The 20,471-nt window shown below is 39.5% G+C and overlaps 1 protein-coding gene across 1 annotated transcript in view; it reads left to right on the plus strand.

The window, feature by feature from the left end:
* Nucleotides 1-20,471, plus strand: part of FAM193A (family with sequence similarity 193 member A) — a 106,112-nt gene that overhangs the window by 73,853 nt on the left and 11,788 nt on the right. The window contains exons 12-19 of the mRNA XM_030563092.1: nucleotides 3,260-3,413; nucleotides 3,507-3,686; nucleotides 4,823-5,071; nucleotides 8,413-8,611; nucleotides 10,407-10,679; nucleotides 11,136-11,418; nucleotides 13,649-13,835; nucleotides 15,864-16,094. Coding sequence (XP_030418952.1) covers nucleotides 3,260-3,413; nucleotides 3,507-3,686; nucleotides 4,823-5,071; nucleotides 8,413-8,611; nucleotides 10,407-10,679; nucleotides 11,136-11,418; nucleotides 13,649-13,835; nucleotides 15,864-16,094 — 1,756 coding nt within the window. The remainder of the gene's footprint in view (nucleotides 1-3,259; nucleotides 3,414-3,506; nucleotides 3,687-4,822; nucleotides 5,072-8,412; nucleotides 8,612-10,406; nucleotides 10,680-11,135; nucleotides 11,419-13,648; nucleotides 13,836-15,863; nucleotides 16,095-20,471) is intronic.

Genomic DNA, 20,471 nt, shown 5'->3' on the forward strand with positions numbered 1-20,471 from the left:
TGACCCAGTATGGCCATTCTTATGTTCTATATGTTATGTTAAAAATGGTGAATAATGTATTATTTACAAGATTAAATTTTTACTTGTAATTTGTGCCAAGGTTAGATGGGAATTCAGATGTGATTAAAAATGTACAAAATCAGCATTTTAAGGTTGGTTTTTAATTAATTAAATCTACCTTAAGTCTGTGTGATATATAAGAATACTTATCAAAACAGGTTTTGAGTTTTAAAACTAACTGATTTATTAAACAAAGGGAGTATTATTTGTAGTTAGTGAATTAAACCAATTGTTTCTGGTCACCATGTCCTTCAAGATTTTAGCAGTAGCAGACCTCATCTTCCTTCGCCTACATTTTATTCATAGGTTGGAAAAGGAAAACAAGCTTTCCTGCTTTTTCAACTCTTTTGACTTATTAACTTTGAACTAGTCATTGAACTGAACAATTAAATAAACTGAAATGAAGAAAAGATTTTCTCTGCACCTGCAGAAGAAGCTAGTGCTATCAAAATGTGGCTTAGCATTTCAACAATGTCTGGTTCCAGGTGCTTCACCAGTTCAGGGATTTAACTTCCTTTAAAACTTCGGCAGAAAACATGTACTGCGTAGTGTTTTGGGGTTTTTAAAATTTTTTTTATGCTTAATCTAAATCATTTTAATAGATTAGAGTAGGGCCTTAACATAAGTTGTCATTAGGGCTGGCTTCAGGCACCAGCTGTGCAAGCCGTGCTTGGAGCAGCCAATGGAGAGGGGTGGCACGTCTGGGTCTTCGGCGGCAATTTGATGGTGGGTCTCTCACTCCCTCTCAGAGCAAAGGACCAGCTGCCAAATTGCCACCGAAGACTGAAGCGGCAGCGGTAGAGCTGCAGATTGTGATCGCGGCTTTTTCTTTTTGCTGCTTGGGGCGGCAAAAACCCTGGAGCTGGCCCTGGTTGTCATGAATTCAAATTTAACTTTAAATAGGTTTTATTTTTAATGTAGTTTAAATAAAAATCTGATTTTTAAAATTTTCTTTTAAAATTGGTTTTAATCCTCTGTGAATGAAGTATTGTTACACATGCACCACATGCCTAATACAACCTTATCTGTCATGTACTAACCAGACACTCCTCAGACAATCATAACTGGTACTTTTGTGGTTTGCCTTACAAAGAGCAACTATAAACCTGAATATAAGAACTGCTTAATGATTTTATTTTTTTTAGTGTGAGAACAGGTGTTTTTTTGAAAGGTTAGTCACCTGATTACAGGTAACTGACTTCTGACTCTTCTGTCAAGACTGTTGAGTTGACATTAATTTGAGACTTAGAGCGAAGATTGTTGTGCAATGAAAAAAGTTCTCATCTCCTCTGAAAATCATAGTGAATTTAGGAATGGAGGCATATGCTATTGCTGCCTGACCCTTCCCCAAACCAGAAAGAGGTAAATGATTTTTAAACTGGGGGAGTAGATTGAATTTCTTCCCCACCCATCAAGCGTTGATAGCAACTAACTAACTACAACACCCTGTTACAGTATGTGACACGTCCGCAACCATGAAGAACATTAAGTTGATTCTGCTATAGTGATCAATAGTGAAATAGCTAACAGGTATTTTAGGGAGTTGTTATTAAGATTCAGTATTAACATTTTATTGAAATGAATAGGGATAGCGCAGATTTGTCAAATATTGTTTCAGGCTAATATCACTTAACTGATTTATACCTGGGTCTCATTTCAAAATTTATCTTTGCATTTATTACGGCTAAAGTCTTACTACTTTCAAATGAAAGCATAGATTCTGGAACATAAAAGGGCATTTATGTGGCAAATTATGCAGTGGCACAATTGCATTATACTCAATGTTTCTGATCACTGTAATTATTTTTCTGTTTGAAGCAGTTAAAGTGCCAGAAGTCAATTCAGCTTTTTTGTTTGTTTTGACACACATTAAATCAGCATGTGTCCAAAACATTGTACAAGTATTTCAATTTTCCTGTCTACTTAAAACTATCATCTATATCTGTGTCTGTTTGTTGTGTTGATGCTAGCTAATGCCTGAATAGACCAAGACAGCTGTTTGGGTAGTTTTACAATGTTGCATTGTGGTGTTATGAAAAATTTCAGTAGGTTTTCTTATCCTGTATTTGAATTATCTATACCCTCTAGTTCTTCATCTTTGTAAAAGTTTCAAAGATGATGGAGGGCTTTTGTAATATTACAGATCTGCTTTTGCCAATATTTTGCTATATTATCTCAGAAGTTCTTAAGCTAACTTCAGTTCTCCAGGAATGAAGATCAATAATATTAACTGTCTCATGAGATGTTAATTTAAACAGCACTTACTAAAGGCAATGTCATCTACAGACAGAGGCTAGTTCACTCTTCCTTCAGGGGAGGATCATTCTGTTTCTCAAATTAGGGCCTAAATAATCTCTTAGATATTACTGTCCCTGTGGCACATGTGACTTATGGCTAATGGTACTGTATTGTAATTAAGTCTCAGCAAAAAGTCTTACTGGAATGCAAAAGGACATAATAATACACTTAAAGAGCTCTTTTATGTGTTTGAGTACTGTACAGAAATTACCGAATTAAACTTTGCAACACCCTTGTGAGGTAGGTAACTAAGCTTGCATACTTTTTGTCTAGTGGTGTCAGGAAAAATTTCTAGTCCTCTATTCAGGAATTGCGTGAATAGGCACTATGAGAAGGCCTGAAGGATGAATGCTTTTTTTAACATAGTCGTAACCAAGAATGTGCTGTTAGGAGAAAATTTTAAATGATCATTAATCAAAAAATGAGATTGTTATACTTAGTAATTCATGTAGGGAATTCTGGCTTAACGCTGTCAGTGCTTGAAATATTTGTAACTTTTACACATTACACATTTTCTACAAAGAAACTCATTTGAAATAAGGCTTTTGTCTCATCAAAGGAAAGACTGGATTTTACCCTTCATTATGTTTTGGCATGTTGGAGTTATTGGATTTCTTGATGGCATAGTATTAGGGAAAAATTACATATAAAAATACTAGAAAATCTTTTTAGCCCAGACTTTCTGCTGAGGAGTTTAGCTATTACCTTAAACAGGCTAGATGGTAGGTAGTAAGTCTTGTGATTTTAAAAAACAGCCGTCTAACTATTTTGAAGCAGATCAATTTAAATTGAAGTACAAATTATGTATCTCTATTTTATTTCATTCCAATGTTTTGTAACTACTTTCACAGTGGCTTAGGTTACTGATTATCATCATTTATATAAGCCTCTCTTTCCCCAGTGGTAGTGATGATGAAGATGTTGCACCATTATCAGCAAAATTTGCTGATATCTACCCATTGAATAACTATGATGATGCAGAGGTCGTAGCCAACATGAATGGAATCCATAACGAACTAAATGGTGGAGGGGAAAATATGGCATTGAAAGATGAGGTATAGCACTCTAGAGACACACAATTCATGTAATCTGTCAAATGAAACTATCATTGGAGACTGGTTTATCTCTTTTTTACTACGGGTTTTCAGTCTCCTCAGGTGAGCAGTACTAGCAGCAGTTCTTCAGAAGCAGATGATGAAGAAGCAGATGGGGAAAGCAGTGGTGAACCACCGGGGACTCAGAAGGATGAAATAACTCTAGGAAAGAGAACATTAAGGAAAGATGAGGCAAAAATGGATAGTCCACCGCCGTCTTACCCCAGTCAACAGGTATAGATCACTGAAGTCTTATACTCGTTGTAAATTACCTTTGAAATCTTGACTATTTGAGACTATTTGCAGTGAAAATAGTTTAATTAGAAGGTAAGTTGCAGATATAGGGAGTCTTTTTATCTGTGTAGCTGTCTTTATGAGACTTATATATTCAGCTGTAAAAATAATTTAATAATTAGAACCTAGTGATGACTGGCCTTCCTGAAACCTAAATCTGAGACCTTTTGTAAGGAGTTGTACTCTTTGCTACTGCTGTCTTATAAAGACTGCTTCCTGGCTGAAATAGTACTTTAGTCAGTATGAACTTAGGATGAACTCACTGTTCTGAGCTTTAATGGTGAGAACATTTTAGTTAAGTGACGGAAAGTGATTTTTCCTCACTGGTTGTAGTAATTAATGGATATTTTAATAATGTATCTAAAACTGATTTGCAAATGTAGGGAGTATAGGATAGTGCTTCATAATTACTTTATATGGATGTCTTGCATGTAGATCTGTTGTGACTCAATATTTTATTGGATTGCTAATTTGTTTACTAAAAATTCCCAAATATCATACTTGGATTTCTGCTCATCATGTAATGGTTTCTATTTCAATGAGTAAATAAAAAAACTTAAAGTCAGTTATGTGTGAGCTAATTTTTTTTAAGACAGTTGCTACAAATCCAAAGGAACCTGTATGTCCTATTGAAGAAAACAGCCATTATACTCTGTTATAAATCTGCTTGCTTGCATTCATAATGCCATATTCTAACTGGATCATTTCCACACTGATAATCAAGCTTTTCAATAGTTTGCTTGTGGAACAAAATCAGTCACCTTCATTAACTCCTTCCAAGCAAGAACCAAACCACGCCCCATGCCTTTGTAGTCCTGACCATAGGAACCACCATAAAAAGGCTTTGAATAGCTCTAGGTTGCCTTTGCTACAACTCTGGACCTGTGAACTCTGATGAATATTGAACTTTAGTTTTAAAGCTGTATAAATGTGTAAATTGCTCCTTACCCATTCTCCTTTATTATGCAAGACTAAACAATATTTAGACTTGGCTGTTTTGTGACATTTAAAAGAAATAAAACGACCTGAATTCCTTGTCTGACAAAACGAGGAGAGTAACTTTTTATTCCTTACAGGCTGACCAAGGTCCAAATACTTGTGAATGCCATGTTTGCAAACAAGAAGCTTCAGGTCTGACTGCTTCAGTGCTCGCAGCCGGACGTCTTCCTGCTGGCCATCAATTTATGAAGCCAGAAAAACCTGCACATCCTGCACTTCACCTTTACCCCCATATACATGGACATGTACCATTGCATACGATTCCTCATCTGCCTCGTCCACTTATCCACCCGACCTTATATGCTTCCCCCTTTACGCACAATAAGGTAAGTGTGACTGAAAAAATGCTTTCTAGTTTCAGGAAAACAATTGTAAATTTGTGTTCATTACAGTAATTTAACTTCAGACCTTATTGGCACATTACACTTAACTTTTTTCCTAATTTATAAAGGTATCTACTCATACATTCTGTAAAAGGGAAATCCAAAATTGAGAATACCCCAGTTCTGATGGAGTTTGGCCATCACTGGATTACCAGTTGCAATCATCAGGCTAATCTTGGTAAAGATTTTCAGTTTCTTATCAGTTGGAATGGATATAGGGACAAGAAGAAATCTTTAAAAGATCAGCATAGTTACATTTAATGTAATATGGATGTGCTAAATTTTAAATTTATATATATTTGAGGTCAAAAGTGAATAGAAGAAAGGCAGCTGTTGTTCCTTTTCAACATTGCTGTCCTGGATTTGGGTCAAAATGATGATACTGTGAATAAGGTCAAGTGTAGAGGACTACTTGTTGAATGTTTTTGTGCTTTTAGGAGAGAGTAAATTCAGCAAAGCACTTCAGCAAAAGAGCATGGTTAACTAGCAAGATAAGGGTATTGTAATTCATGTTCATCTGGAGTCAAACAGTCTGACACTATAGTGAGTGGGGCCAGATAATTGCCTGGTTTGTTTTTCAGAAGTTCCTCTGATTTAAATGTTAGGTTTTTTTGCACTTAATGAAGACTGAAACAAAAAATGTGATTCACCCTTGCAGTACAAGTCTGCTCTGAAAAGGGATTCTAAAAATTAGCTCTGTGGAGTGCCACATAATTTTATTCAAAATCAGTTAGTTAATTTTTCATGTGTAAAGTATTCTAATCGGCCTCATAAACTCAGTCTGAACTCTGCGAGGTAGCAAACAGCGCCGGGGGGGGAGAGGGAGGTTCCTTGTGCTCTCATGCATAATCACCTCTGAAATGACAGGCTAATAGGGTTGTGTAAGTAGTGTGGAAAGGTTAAGTTAGCCTGTTTCATGCTGTCTGGAGTGGCTCACAATTGTGAAGGTCTATCTTAGGGCACGCTGTCAGAAAACAGGGCAGACACCCACGCTGGTGTTATGTTCTGTAATTAGATTTCACAAAGCCAATCACAAATGTGAACTCCTGAATCATTATACCAGTCCTGCTATAGATGATAGACAGTCTCCTTAGGCCCTCCGGTCTACCTTGCCACCTAGACAAACTGGACTTTGTGATTAAACCAAAAATCACAATACACTCAGGTTGCTCCCAATCCCAAGAGACCAGTCAATCAATTGGTATTCTCAATCAATTAGTATTGTAGATCTTACACCAGTGACAGCTCTGGTAGCCAATTGTATAGTAAACTAACTAAAGGTTTATTAGCTATGAAAAGGAAGTGAGAGTTATTGAGAGGTTAAAGCAGGTAAAAATATATGTACAGGTGAGTCAGTCTGTAATTCCAAATGGTGGCAGTGATAAGAACAGATTTTAAATTTTTATTAAAGTTAATGTTTAAAATTGATTAGAGACAAGGTAAGAGGGAAGGTACTGTACGTCTAGGGTCAGGCTTGAGCTATGAGGGATTACAGGTATCAGTTGCAAGGGTGAGGAGACATACATATCACATAACTGGCATAGACTCAGATTGGGGTGCAAGAGATTTTTAAAGTGTCAGTGGATAAGTGGGCTCGGGTATGCCAAATTGCCAGTTTCCCCAAAGTCTTTTCAGGGTTCTCAGATTGTCTGTGGGGAGCTCTGCTTTGTATCTGATATACTTCCCTGTAAGAGTCCAAACACACAGGATCTTTCCCTGAATCCATGTTTATAGCTGCTTTCATAGAAAACAAGTTGGCAGTGTTACTACCAGTGTGGGCTTTTCATTTGATGACCAATAGTGAGGAATGCATTTTGAATCTTTAACCTCCCATCATCTTACCCAGTGACCACTTGCTTTGAAATTAGCACTTTTCTGTTAAAATTTATCATTTAGCATTCCACCAAACTTCTTTCCCATTTGCTGGATTATTTAGTTACAAGGGCATACACAATGTGAATGTTGGGTACTACATTATAACCGGATACAAATAAGTGAAAACAATGCAAGTAACATCCCATTACTTTTCATGATGTTTAAACATCATATACAGTCTTGTACATCTAACAATCACTTTGATCTATACTAATACACAAGTGAATTGGCCTGTGGCTCTGTCATGAGCTGGCACCTGGTCTGCTAATGTCACAGGATGAATCACTTTTACTGTCAGTGGTATGTGAGAAAGGGAAAAACACAGCTTCAGTTTCAGTTTCCAAGTTGTATATGCAGAGCTGGCAATTGGAAAAACTACAAATATTTAGTTGAAAATGGAGCAGACTCAGAAAATGTGGGACTCTGCAATGCTACTTTTAAAGTGTAACTCTCCAGATTAGAGGAAACTTGCACTCACAGATCTTAGTCTGATTCAGATGGAGGCTTTAATGTCTGGTCCAAAGTGAATGAAATGTGTATTCCTGTGATGAAAACAAAGGTAGTTGGAATGCAAAAATCTTAATGTATCGTACAAAAAGATCACAGAGCACGTCAATTGGTGTATATTCAGATGAAAGTAAACTATATTGGTAACATCTGTAGAAGAGGTGTGAAGTGAGTATATTAGAAAAACTTCAACTTATTTTTTCCTCTTACTTCTTATCCCTGAAGAGTAGGGTTTAGTCGGTTTGGGACTTTTTGACAAGAGGTCAGGCAGAAAGGGGGTTCTAAATTAGGGTCTGTAGTATTGTGAAGCAACTGAATAAGCACAGATAATAGGTTAAAAATGATGAGTCCTTAAAGGTTCCTTTATGCAAATATAATTTTTAATAAAAAGCAAAGACCAACAGAAACACAGTATGCACATAACTTTTTATAAAAGGAAAAATTTTCAAATATTTGTCAGCTGGTTCTCTTTAAAAGCTATATATAAAATGTATATATACATGCAGTTAAGGTACAACCCACACATATGCATTTATAAATACATCTCTACCGCGATATGATGCTGTCCTTGGGAGTCAAAACATCTTACCGCGTTATAGGTGAAACCGTGTTATATTGAACTTGCCTTGATCCACCAAAGTGCGCAGCCCCACCCCTCCGGAGCACTGCTTTACCATGTTATGTCCAAATTTGTGTTATATCGGGTGGCATTGTATCGAGGTAGCGGCGTATAAACAAACCTGCCATAATTGTTACTTCCGGAGACAAACTTTTATTAGTTTTTAGTTTACATAATTTCTTAGAGTCATAACACTTTATTATAATAACTTGAATATTGATGGTGGAATAACTGTGTAGGCAGACAGACTATTAATTAGAAAATACTCTTATAATTTTTGTAGGCATTACCGCCAGCACCGGTTCAGAATCATACAAACAAGCATCAGGTATTCAATGCATCGCTCCAAGATCATATTTATCCAAGCTGTTTTGGGAGCACTCCAGACTGGAATAGCTCTAAATTTATAAGTCTTTGGGAATCAGAAATGATGAGTGACAAGAACTGGAATCCAGCTACCTTTTTGCCCGAGACACTTCCTGGTGAGGGTTTGTTATAATTTCAAACTGAATAGCTATGAAAACTGCATTATGAAACTGAATGTGGCACTTTGTCTCGCAGTGGTACATTTCATTATCATTTTTGAGAGAGCAGTTAAAGATTTGCATAGACAGGGAGTCATGGTAGCTATAGTGACTGAAAACATGAAAGTAGAAACTCTTTAATCTCATTGCAGGGGCAATTTTGGTCTCCGGTATATATAGAGAAATTTATAGAGATGCTTGCATTTTCACATTTGTGCAGCTACAGAAGGATGTGGGTTTAGAGAGATGCTTATAAGGCAGAGATAAGAAGTAAAAATCCTGAGTCTCCTATCACAAGATCTTGATCTTGTTTCATAAAATTATAGGAGCACTGCTAGACTAGCATCACAACAGCTGCCACAAATTCCTTCCTTTTGTCGCTGTGATGGGAGAAAAGCTAGAAGAACCCAGAGTGGATGACTTTCATGCAAAACAAGCTTCAGAATATTTTCATGTTACATTATGTTGTAGAATCACTTCCTTAGACCTTTGAATTTATTTTACTTATCATACAAAGGAACAATTTATAGATCAGCTGTCACTATAGGGTCAGGTATTTAGGGGCTTGTCCAAATTGGAATTGTGTACATGTATGTTTCATGAGAGATCAGTATGCCTTGCTTCATTAAACTAGTAAGTCTGAGGGAATTCCAATTGGCAGTTGGATACAGAAAAGTCTGTGCTGCTTTGCAGCAACATTCCTGAAATCTAAAATATGATTCAGGTGATATAGAACAGAGGAAACTTAACTAATAAAATAGTATATATACCGGAGGCCAAAATTGCCCCTGCAATGAGATTAAAGAGTTTCTACTTTCATGTTTTCAACCACATGCATCCGATGAAGTGGGTATTCACCCACGAAAGCTCATACTCCAATACGTCTGTTAGTCTATAAGGTGCCACAGGACTCTGCTGCTTTTACAGATCCAGACTAGCACAGTTACCCCTCTGATACTAGTAAAATAGTAGTAAATGTATGCATGTACCTGCTTCTCTTGTTTTCATTACAAATATTGCATTTTTATGCAAGAGTTCTTCCTGTCGTAAAACATGACTCACTGAAAAACTGTCTTGTTTTGAGACTTTATTTTGCCTTTTGTTTTGGTTGTCTCTTGTCTGGCCTGTTTCTAATTTGTACCCAGCTACTAGTAGTATTAAAAAACTAATAAAATACTCCATCCAGGTCACTAGTGGGGAAAAAAAAAGTGAGTGAGTAATCTCCGTTATGGAAAGTCACACCCCAAAAAACACCAGCACAAACTGGCACTTGGAGTCGCCAATAACTAAGTAAGCATTTGGGCTACGTTTTCTTCTCACTCTGATTGAGGTGGTATGCTGTCAATGCCTTTTGCGTTATATGGCTAAACTGGGCATGAGACTCCAGAGCTGTCAATCTTACACATTTCACAAGTGTAAATTCACTTAAAAAAATTAAAAGGTTGAACAAATATGTACAGTAATGGAGTATGCTGCTTATTACCACTACTGATATTTAAGAACATATTTAAAATTTTAGTTTATATGACAGATCAGCCTGAGAATTTATATTTAGTTACACTTACATAGACTAACATTCAGCGAGAACATATTTACTTCAGTAGTCCTACCGGGCCAGTAATAACATACATGGCTAGATGTGGAAGTACACATCAGAGTTCAGAAAATTATAACATGCTTAAATCTGGGCAAGTGCCATAAACACAATTCTGGTAATTCTAGAAGTCTTAATTTCTGTGTGTTTCACTTGAAGGGAGTGATCTATTAGCACCAGCACTCTCAGAAATAAGACCTGAAGCACTTCCTACTACATCTAGCAGTGAAGCAACAGCAGTTACAGATAGCAAAGAGAAAAAAAATACTGCAAAGAAGAAATGTCTGTACAATTTCCAGGATGCCTTTATGGAAGCTAATAAAGTTGTCATGGCAACCTCTTCTGCCACTTCTTCTGTCTCCTGCACAGCTACTACAGTGCAATCAAGCAGCAACCAGTTTAAAGTATCATCTAAGAGACCTTCATCAATAGGTAAGAACTATAGTGCATGTGAAGTTACTTGAAGTCAATTGCTAAATTAATGAGCCACAAAGGTTTTAAAGTATTATTATTCATATGTATTTAAATGGTTTAAACAGCTTATTTTAATCAAAACTCACCTATTAATCTTGACCTATATTTTTTCTGTAATCTCTTAACCCAAAAGGACTTAATCGTGAGTCCTGAGATTAAGGTTGGTTTGGCCAAAATGTTGGTGTGTGAAAAGGGAAAATACATTTTAAAGCTATATTCTTTAAATATGCTTGAATATCTTTATTACTTAGTTTGTGACTAAAAAGATCACTTATCTGATTTTTAAAGAGCTAAATGTCAAGAATGGCTGGTACCACAGCTGGAATGACTGGTTAGAGCTTGTGGAGATTTCTGTTAACTTCCTTCAAAAAATGAAGTAACTTTTTATTTATTTATTTTTCCTTCCAAATTTAGGAGAAGTGTTCCACAATATCAATAAAGAGGACCATAGACATTCTGCTCCAGTTGCACCACGAAATAGCCCTACTAGTTTAGCATCCCTTCCTTCACTCTCTCCTGCTGCACTGTCTCCAGCCACTACACCCCATATCCCAAATCTTGCTGCTCCATCTTTCCCCAAAACTGCTGCAACGGCCCCTGGATTTGTGGATCCACATTCAGGTCTTTGTCCCTCCACAGTTGCACCCCCTACTTCAACCACAAACAGCTCTGTAAGTGCGCCACCAAGTGTCTGCAGGTGAGTTTACTTTGTTCATACTTAAATTTGCATTAAAAATAGTAACCAACATGTAAAATAAATTATCGCTCTTGCAGCACCATTTTGTACACCATTATAACGTGAGAGGAGGTCTTGTCCATTTGATAGATGAGCAGAACACTTGAGTTCTGTTCCCTGGCCTGCCACTCACCAGCTGTGTGACTTTGGACAACTCACATCAAATGTGATGTTACTCTCAGGAAAGTGTGGCCATGGTGTTTCTGGGGTAGGGTTGCGTTTTTTTTGTCACATGCAAAATCATACTTGTTCAGCTTATAAATCAAAAGACATGTTTCCTCACTGCGTGTGCTGAAACATCACCTGGGTTGGAAAAGTCCAAGTATGCTTTCTGGTTCATTCGTCATTCCCAGTAATATTTTCTACATTTGGGACTCAATAGATAATTCTGTTGATGATGCATAAACCAGAATAGATCCTATCATACTTTGTAATACCAAAATTGTTATGACAGGGCTAGCAGGAACAAAAAGCAGTGACAATCTTTTTGTTAGTTTAGTTAGCAGACTTGACTCAGAAACCATACAAGGAGTATATTTTATGAGAAAACTACGGTATTTAAACAGTGTTTTGACCATAACTGCACTTGCAACTTTTCTGAGTATCAGTTCCCCATTTAATGTAATAATTAACATTTTTTGTGATGTTTAAAATTTTAAAGATCTTTGAAAGCATTGGGTGAATTGTGCTGTATGAGTACAGGACATTATGGCAGAGTGATTTCATAGTGACACTGATTTTCCAGTGTCTGAAGGAATGTTCTAAAGGCAAACCAATTGAGTCATTCTTCCGAGTACTCTGACTTGTTGTACGGTGGTGATGGTTGCTATGGAGGAGTTGGGAGGCCCCAGCAGTAGTTATGATGGGGCAGCTTGAGAACTAAGCAGAGTTATAGCTATCCACTTGAGTTACTTTATATTAAAAAAAAAAAAAGTTAGCTTTGTAACATCTGGCTAGCTTTGTATTACTGCTGTTTGAACTAGAGAAATTATTGAAGTATAAAAATGATTCTTTGTAATAAAAAGAAATGTTTCTTTGAGCATAGGTTACCTAGTCTAGTGCAATAGAACCTAAATTTCTGTTATCACCACTAGGTGCTGCTGTAATGCAAATAATATTAGGCTGTGTAGGAAATGGGATGGAGAAAAAGACAGAAAATATCATGCCGTTATGTGAATCGTTGTACACCTTCACCGGGAAAACTTTGTTCAGTTTTGTTATCCCATCTAAAAAGGATATAGTTGAAATAGAGGGGGTTCAGAGACAGGTGATGCGAATGGGGAGAGACATGGAAAAGAATTCAATATGAAGAGATAGTGAAAAGATTGGGACTGTTCACCTTGAGAAGAGTTAAATAAAGAACATAGAACATGCACTACATTTTACAGTTTCTTATAATGAGACATTAATTATAAGTACTTTTTTCACACTATGTATAGTTACCTTACGGAACTCACTTTTGCGATCTTTGAGGACGAGCTTAGCAGAAATCAAAAAGGATTGGGCGCTTACATGGATTATATGCACATGTAAAGTTAGAAGCATGAAAGTTATTTTAAATATTTAAAGACATAAATCAACCTGTGTTTCTTGGTGAATAAACTTTCCCTGGGCTAAACTGTTTTATAATTGCCTCCTGCTGAGTTTTATCCCTTCTTCTGAGACACTTGATACTGGACTAGTTGGATCACTGTCTGCTCTTTGTTTTCAGCTGATCATGAGACTCTTGTTTGTAGTAAAGAGTTTGGACACCTGTACAAGCAAGGGGGGAGACGAGGAGAGCAATACTGTGTGACCAACCAGCTCTGCTGACCACCAGTGATCCATAGATCACAGTTTGTGAATCACTTTGCTTTAAGAAATGAAAATAACTATTTTCCACATTATGAATAGAAGTATACTTTTTAGACCAGGATGGATTTCTCTAAACAGTGATTCTTCAGTTTACTCATTCAGTGGACCACTTCATGAGCATTTCATGGAGCCATCTCCCCTTAAAACACCCTAGTCTTATTACTTGGTTTTGAACATACCGCTCTGCAGACTGCTGGAATAGGTTTTTCGGGTGATGCACATTCCACAGTTTGAAAGTTGCTGCTTCTGATTCAAATACATATCTCTCTTTATATACAGATATAATATGTTTCTTTTTTATTACATTGTAATAAACCCTCTGTTTTCTTTAACACAGTGATCCTGACTGTGAGGGTCATCGCTGTGAGAACAGTAATACATATGATCATCAACAATATGATGGAGAGGAGAGCCAAGATGAAGACAGCTGTTCAGAGCATAGCTCCAGTACCTCAACATCCACAAATCAGAAAGAAGGAAAATACTGTGACTGTTGCTACTGTGAGTTCTTCGGTCATGGAGGAGTAAGTGTGTTATTAAAATTGTTAAACAAAAAGTAACTGTTTTCAAGTGTGCTGTCATCTGTTGCTTGTTATAGTATTATAGAATTGGCTGTAATATTAGTAATAGTAAAAATAAATGACCGTAAATTCCTTTTTTCATTTTTAACTGTAAATTTTACTCCGTTATCTTATAATCAGCTTACTGCAAAGATAGGAGTTTTGTAGATAAACAATGCTTTAGAATGCATTTCGTAAGAAGCACTAAAAATAAGCTAGTGACAATAAAACTATTTCACAGCTAGATTTCCAGCACTGTGTGAATTTAGGTAAATTTCCAGCTGTGTGAATTTAGGCAAATTATTTAACCTCTATTAAATCTGTGAAATAGGGTGATGGTACTCTTGCCACCTTTGTGATACACTAAGAACAGAGAAATAACAGAGAGGTTCAATATAAGGGTAGAAGATGAAATGTAAACTGGGAAATTTGTGCATCTAAAAATACCTAACGTGATTGCTCAGCTAGAAGTAATTCAAGAGAGAGCAACAAATGAAGATTTAGGAGGAGGTCAACTTGAAGAAAAGATTAACAATAGGTGCTTAGGCTGGTTTCGCGATGGCTAAAATGGGTATCTTGTAGCCACGTATGAGTCATTGTAAAGTGTAAGAAGAGCTGTGGATGGCTCAGAAGATTGTCTCTGTCTCTGTCACCAGCAGAGGTTGGTCCAATAAAAGATATTACCTCAGCCACATTGTCTCTGGGATGAAATCAAGTTATTTAGGCTTGTTTGTATGTATATATCTATAAGTAATGAAATGACATTGAGCAAAAGAGCAATGCACTTCAAAACATTCTTGCCACAAAAGCTATCAAGCACCTTCTTGGCACTAGAAATCTGCAGCTCTAATTTATATTACTCTGTGACCAATTCTGAAGCTTTAAAGGTTTTGTTTTAATTACGAATTTTTTTATTTTTTTTGGTGAGTGGCATTATCTAGTGCAAGGAAAGCTTTAAAATGCTTCTTTAAATTTAAAAACAAGTTTCCTAATTCTTAGTATTACAAATATACTTATTAGTGAATTATTTTTCAGAATTGTAAGAAAAGTGCACTAAAACACTGACTTGACCAACTTAAAAGGTGTTTTGTAGTAATAACAAAGCTTTATTATTATTAATTGGCTATGGGATCTCTTTCCTTTCGTCTGCTTTTCTTCTGTGCTGAGGGTTTGACTCAAGCCTGTTTAAGTCAATGGGAATCTGAAGACTTATGTGTATACTCCTTGCATAGGCAGCAAACATGAACATTTTAAAAGTTCTGTTTAATTGCAGTTTTTACAAATTGAAATAGATACTTTTAGTGTGGCAATCTATTTTAGGGTTTTACACAGCCATCCGTTACCATAGTAGCTAATCATCTTCCATGTAAAATCTGTAATAATAGTTAAGTACATAGTGGACTTCATGGAGTCTCTGACGCTTTTCCCATTTTGGGGTAAAAACTATGCTTATGGGTATTAAAACAAAATCAGCCATTACTACCTACATTGTATAGCAATAAAGACAATTCAAAGTGACAACCAACCCAGCTCACTGGATTGGGCTGTAGTTTTAGCCTAAAGTCAAACAAACAACTGCATGAAAGTGGTGGCGGCGGCGGTGGCTTATTTTTTTCCCTACCACTAAATATTTACATGGAAAACAATGGCAGCAAAGCCTTACTCCTTTTTCAAATTATATTAATAATCTGTCAACCACTGTAACTAATTCCTGACCTATCACTGGAAACTTCCTTGCTGGCATTTCATATCCCTCTACCTCCCCACCCACCTCTTCCATTGCAAGATAAAAGTAAACAAACAGGTCTGGCTAATAAGACAGCCAAAAATGTGTTGTGATACTGTTGTCTGTTGCATACATGTGCACACAACCGACATTGGGAGTCGGTATAGTTTATGCGCTACCTGAAACTTCATATTGCAAAATTCTAAGCTATACTGTGAAACTTTCAAGCCAGTTTACTGTATTTTTTTTTCTTTTGTGGCCATTAGCCACCCGCTGCACCAACCAGTAGAAATTATGCAGAAATGAGGGAAAAACTTCGTTTACGTTTAACAAAGAGGAAAGAGGAGCAGCCGAAGAAACCAGACCAGATTTCTGAAAGAGAGAGTGTAGTTGACCATCGAAAAGTGGAAGACTTGCTACAATTCATAAATAGCTCTGAGACCAAACCAGTAAGCAGCTCTCGGGCAGCCAAGCGAGCAAGACATAAGCAAAGAAAGGTAAGAAACAGACGCATATTTGTCATAAATTATCTAACTTGAATTTATAAGGCACTGTGTATATAGGTATTTGTGTGAAACTTTCCATTGGCATCATTTTGAATGGCAGACTACTGATTGAATGTGCATTACTGATTTTAAACTGCCAGTGATGTAGCCTGTAGCATACAGGTATATAACATAGTTGGTTTAGTCTGGTGGGTATAGTCATTGTGCTGTTTTGAAAGCTATCTGAGTTTTTTTTACTCTGAGGATTTACCAGTATATCGTAGCTCTCTTTTTTTTTTTTTTAATTGCAAATAAATTGCATATTAGAACTGCACATCACCAAAAGGAGGTATTTTTTTAGTGTCAATAATTTCAGGATCTTTGAGTAACCATCCTGGAGTGCATTAATGTTACACATTAATAATGAGTGGATGTAAAAATCTAGCATTCTTTACTATCAGTCAGCTCCATTAAAATGTTCCTTCAACCATGTAGCATAGGAGCAGTATGTCTGCTGATGTGGAGGAGACTCAAGATATGTAAGTCATTTGTGCACCTTCTAATGGATTTGGAAGCTGCTCTGTGGCACCCTCTACTGTGTTCTAAGTGGAATTAAAGACAGGTTGAGTGAAGAGCCATAGGGCTTGGCTACACTTGCAGGTGTGCAGCGCTGGGAGTTACAGCTGTCTTCATACAGCTGTGTAGGGAAAGCGCTGCAGTGTGGCCACACTGACAGCTACCAGCGCTGCAGTGTGGCCACATTTGCAGCACTGTTGGGAGTGGTGCATTGTGGGCAGCTATCCCACAGAGCACCTCGTCCCATTTTGGCGCCGTGGGTTGTGGGAAGGGGACGGAAGGGCGTGGGTCATTTCGCTTCCTGTCCCAACGCCCTGTGGTGCATCGCTTCACATCCCAGCAGTCACTGTTTTTCTGTCACGTTTGGCGCCATTGTGAGTCTCCCAACGGTTTCTGTGTAGCGCGATTTCTGTGGGAAATGGAGCCCGAGCTGCTGAGGACTTTGCTGATGAGTGTCGCCAGCACATCACGTTTGGCAGTTGAGCTGTTCCTTCAGCTCCAAAATGACAGTGAGGAGTCCGACGATATCAAGTCGCCTGACGCGTATGACACTAAATTGCTTGTGGCATTGAGGGACATGCTCAGCACCGTGGAACGCCGCTTTTGGGCTTGGGAAACAAGCGCTGAGTGGTGGGATCACATCATTGTGGAAGTCTGGGATGACGAGCAGTGGCTGCAGAACTTTCAGATGAGAAAAGCTGCTTTCATGGGACTGTGTGAGGAGCTCGCCCCAACCCTGTGGTGCAAGGACATGAGATTGAGAGCTGCCCTGCCAGTGGAGAAGCGGGTGGCTGTTGCAATGTGGAAGCTGGCAACTCCAGACAGCTACCGATCGGTCGCGAACCAGTTTGGAGTGGGAAAGTCGACCGTTGGAATCGTGTTGATGCAAGTTTGCAGGGCCATTAATCACATCCTGCTAAGAAGAACCGTGACTCTGGGGAACGTGCAGAACACTCTGGATGGCTTTGCACAAATGGGTTTCCTTAACTGTGGAGGGGCAATAGATGGGATGCATATTCCTATTCTGGCACCACCCCACTAGCATCCGAGTACATTAATCGGAAGGGGTATTTCTCTATGGTTCTCCAAGGCACGTGTGGATCACCCTGGGTGTTTCATTGACATTTACACAGGCTGGCCTGGAAAGGTGCATGATGCATGCATCTTTCGGATCGGTGGCCTGTTCACGAAGCTGCAGGCTGGGACTTTTTTCCCAGACGGGAAGATCACAGTAGGGGACGTCGAAATGCCCATTGTGATCCTTGGAGACCCCGCTTACCCATTAGTGCCTTGGCTCATGAAACTGTATACAGGGAAGCTTGACAGGAGCAAGGACCGGTTCAACTACAGGCTTAGCCGGTGCCGAATGACTGTGGAGTGTGCTTTTGGCCATTTAAAAGGACGCTGGAGATCTCTTTATGGGAAGCGAGACTTGGGGGAAAGCAGCTTCCCTGCGGTTATATCCGCGTGCTGTACCCTCCATAATATTTGTGAAGGGAAGGGTGAAACATTCAGTGAGGAATGGACCTCCGAGGTTCAACGCCTGGAGGCTGAATTTGCACAGCCAGAGAGCAGGGCTACTAGAGAGGCCCAGCACAGGGCTGTAAGGATTAGGGATGCCTTGAGGGAGGAATCTGAGGCTGAAAACCAACAGTATGTGCCTTGCACGGGAGTGAAGTGCAGTGGTTACAATGATTTGCAGTGCCTGTTTTTTTCTGGGGCTACGGTATCTTTCACTTTCTGCAATAAAAAAACCTGTTTTAAAAGCCAAGAATTCATTTATTGAAAAGATAATAACTAAAAGGGCAGGGGAGTGGGGTGGTGAACTGTACAGTCAGAGGTTTGACTGTGTCCTGCCTGGAGTGCTGTGCAATGGCTGCTGCACTTCAGGAAGAAAATGCTGCATGGTGATGGGGGTTGAGTGCGCAGAGGGTAAGGGCGTAGTTCTCAGGGCTGGTAGGTGAACGTACAGGTGTTGGGGGCAGCTAGTGGTGGTAAGAACCTGGATGCTGGAGAAGGGGGTTTTGAGCTGACATTGGGGCACAAGGGAAAGAGCTTTGGGACTGGGGGGGTGGCACGGTAGTGCTCTGCCTGCATGGCTACGGGTGACTGGATACAGTCCATTTGGCGCGCCAGGATGCTTATCAGCTGCTTCATGCTTTTCTTAGCCACTGCCGTTCTGCTGCATTTTTCCCCTCCAGTTCTGCAGGTTTTTACTCTCTCTGGCAGACTGATTCATAACTGCTTTCACCTTCTTAGCTTTTTCGTGGCTTCTTCCTCAGGTTTTGTAGCCTCTCAGCAGTCTCTGATACAGCCAGTCGAGAATTCAAGGACATTGGTATTAGAAAGACAAAAATTGAAACATTTAACAGAGAGGCAGCATTGTGTATAATCATTGTGAAGGAGTTTACAGTCTCACTTTAGCATATTTTCCACATACCAAACAGAGCACACAGAACCCACAGCAGCGAAGAAATGGTGAGTAAGGGGGAATGGGTGCAGGAGTTAATCCTGGAAGATATCTCGATGCTGCAGGTCACCTGGGAAGGGGAACTGATTGGTTCAGGGCTGTACTGGGATTTCTATGCTTTGGGGAAAGCAAACAGCTGCAGGGGGAACTACACTGAACGCTATCCCAACATTTTCCACAGGAGTTTATCCTGGAAGATATCTCGCTGCTGCGGGTCTCCTGAGAAGCAAGGGAGGGTCTTCTACAGCAGTGTGAATTCTGCCCTGGCCCCTATGCAGCTTGCCTGTGTGCAGCAATGGTCCCCCCACCCCTCGCGGCACAGTGACGCAGACGCATTAGCCTGACTGGGACAAGGACCACAGTGGCTCTCTCTATAAACTTGCGCAAGCGCATTGCCCACGCTCTGGCTGAAACTTTTGAAGAGATTACCGAGGCCGATTACCGCAACGTGATAGACCACATCTAGGCATGCATGCATGCAGCCATAACCCCACCTCCTCTCCCGAAACATTTTCATCCTGAAAATAAAAGCTGCTTACCGGGAACCCGCTCATCTGCTTCTTCTTCACCAACAAGTTCCAGCTGCTGCGACTGGCTAGCTTCCTCCTGGCTTGAGAAGAGCTCCTGGCTGCATGCCTCCTGGGACTCCGGGGTGTCTCCCCCCACCCCAGTACCCTCACTCTCGGTTTCCTCCACCCCCACCTCCTCTCCCCGCTCTGAACTGTCCATCGTGGTCATCAAACTGGCAGTGGGGTCACCCCCAAGTATCGCGTCCAGTTCCTTGTAAAAACAGCAAGTCACGGGGGCAGCACCTGAGCGGCGATTTTCCTCGCGGGCTTTGCAATAGGCACTCCACAGCTCCTTTACTTTAACCCTGCACTGCACTGCATCCAGGTCATGGCCCCTTTCCAGCATGGCCCTTGAGATCTGCCCATAGGTATCGTAATTCCTATTTCTGGAGCGCAGCTGTGACTGCACAGCTTCCTCCCCCCAAACACTGATGAGGTCCATCAACTCGCCATTGCTCCGTGCTGGGGCTCATTTGGCGCGTGGAGGCATGGTCACCTGGAAAGATTCACTGATTAATTGCACTCCGCACCTGGCTAAGCAAACAGGAAGGGGATTTTTTAAATTCCTGGGGGATTTAAAGGGCGGGTCACCTGAGGCCAGGGCTGTAGAGTGCGAACTGATGAGCAGAGTGGCTGAACAGGCATTCTGGGATACCTCTGAATACCTCAGAGGCCAATTACAGTGCTTTTGGTGGCCACACTTGCGGAGCAGCGCTGCATCACCAGTACTGCAATCCTTATACCCGAGGCAGAGCAGGAGTACAACCAGCGCTG

The sequence above is a fragment of the Gopherus evgoodei genome, chromosome 5 (genome assembly GCF_007399415.2).
Source record: "Gopherus evgoodei ecotype Sinaloan lineage chromosome 5, rGopEvg1_v1.p, whole genome shotgun sequence".
Lineage (NCBI taxonomy): Eukaryota > Metazoa > Chordata > Testudines > Testudinidae > Gopherus > Gopherus evgoodei.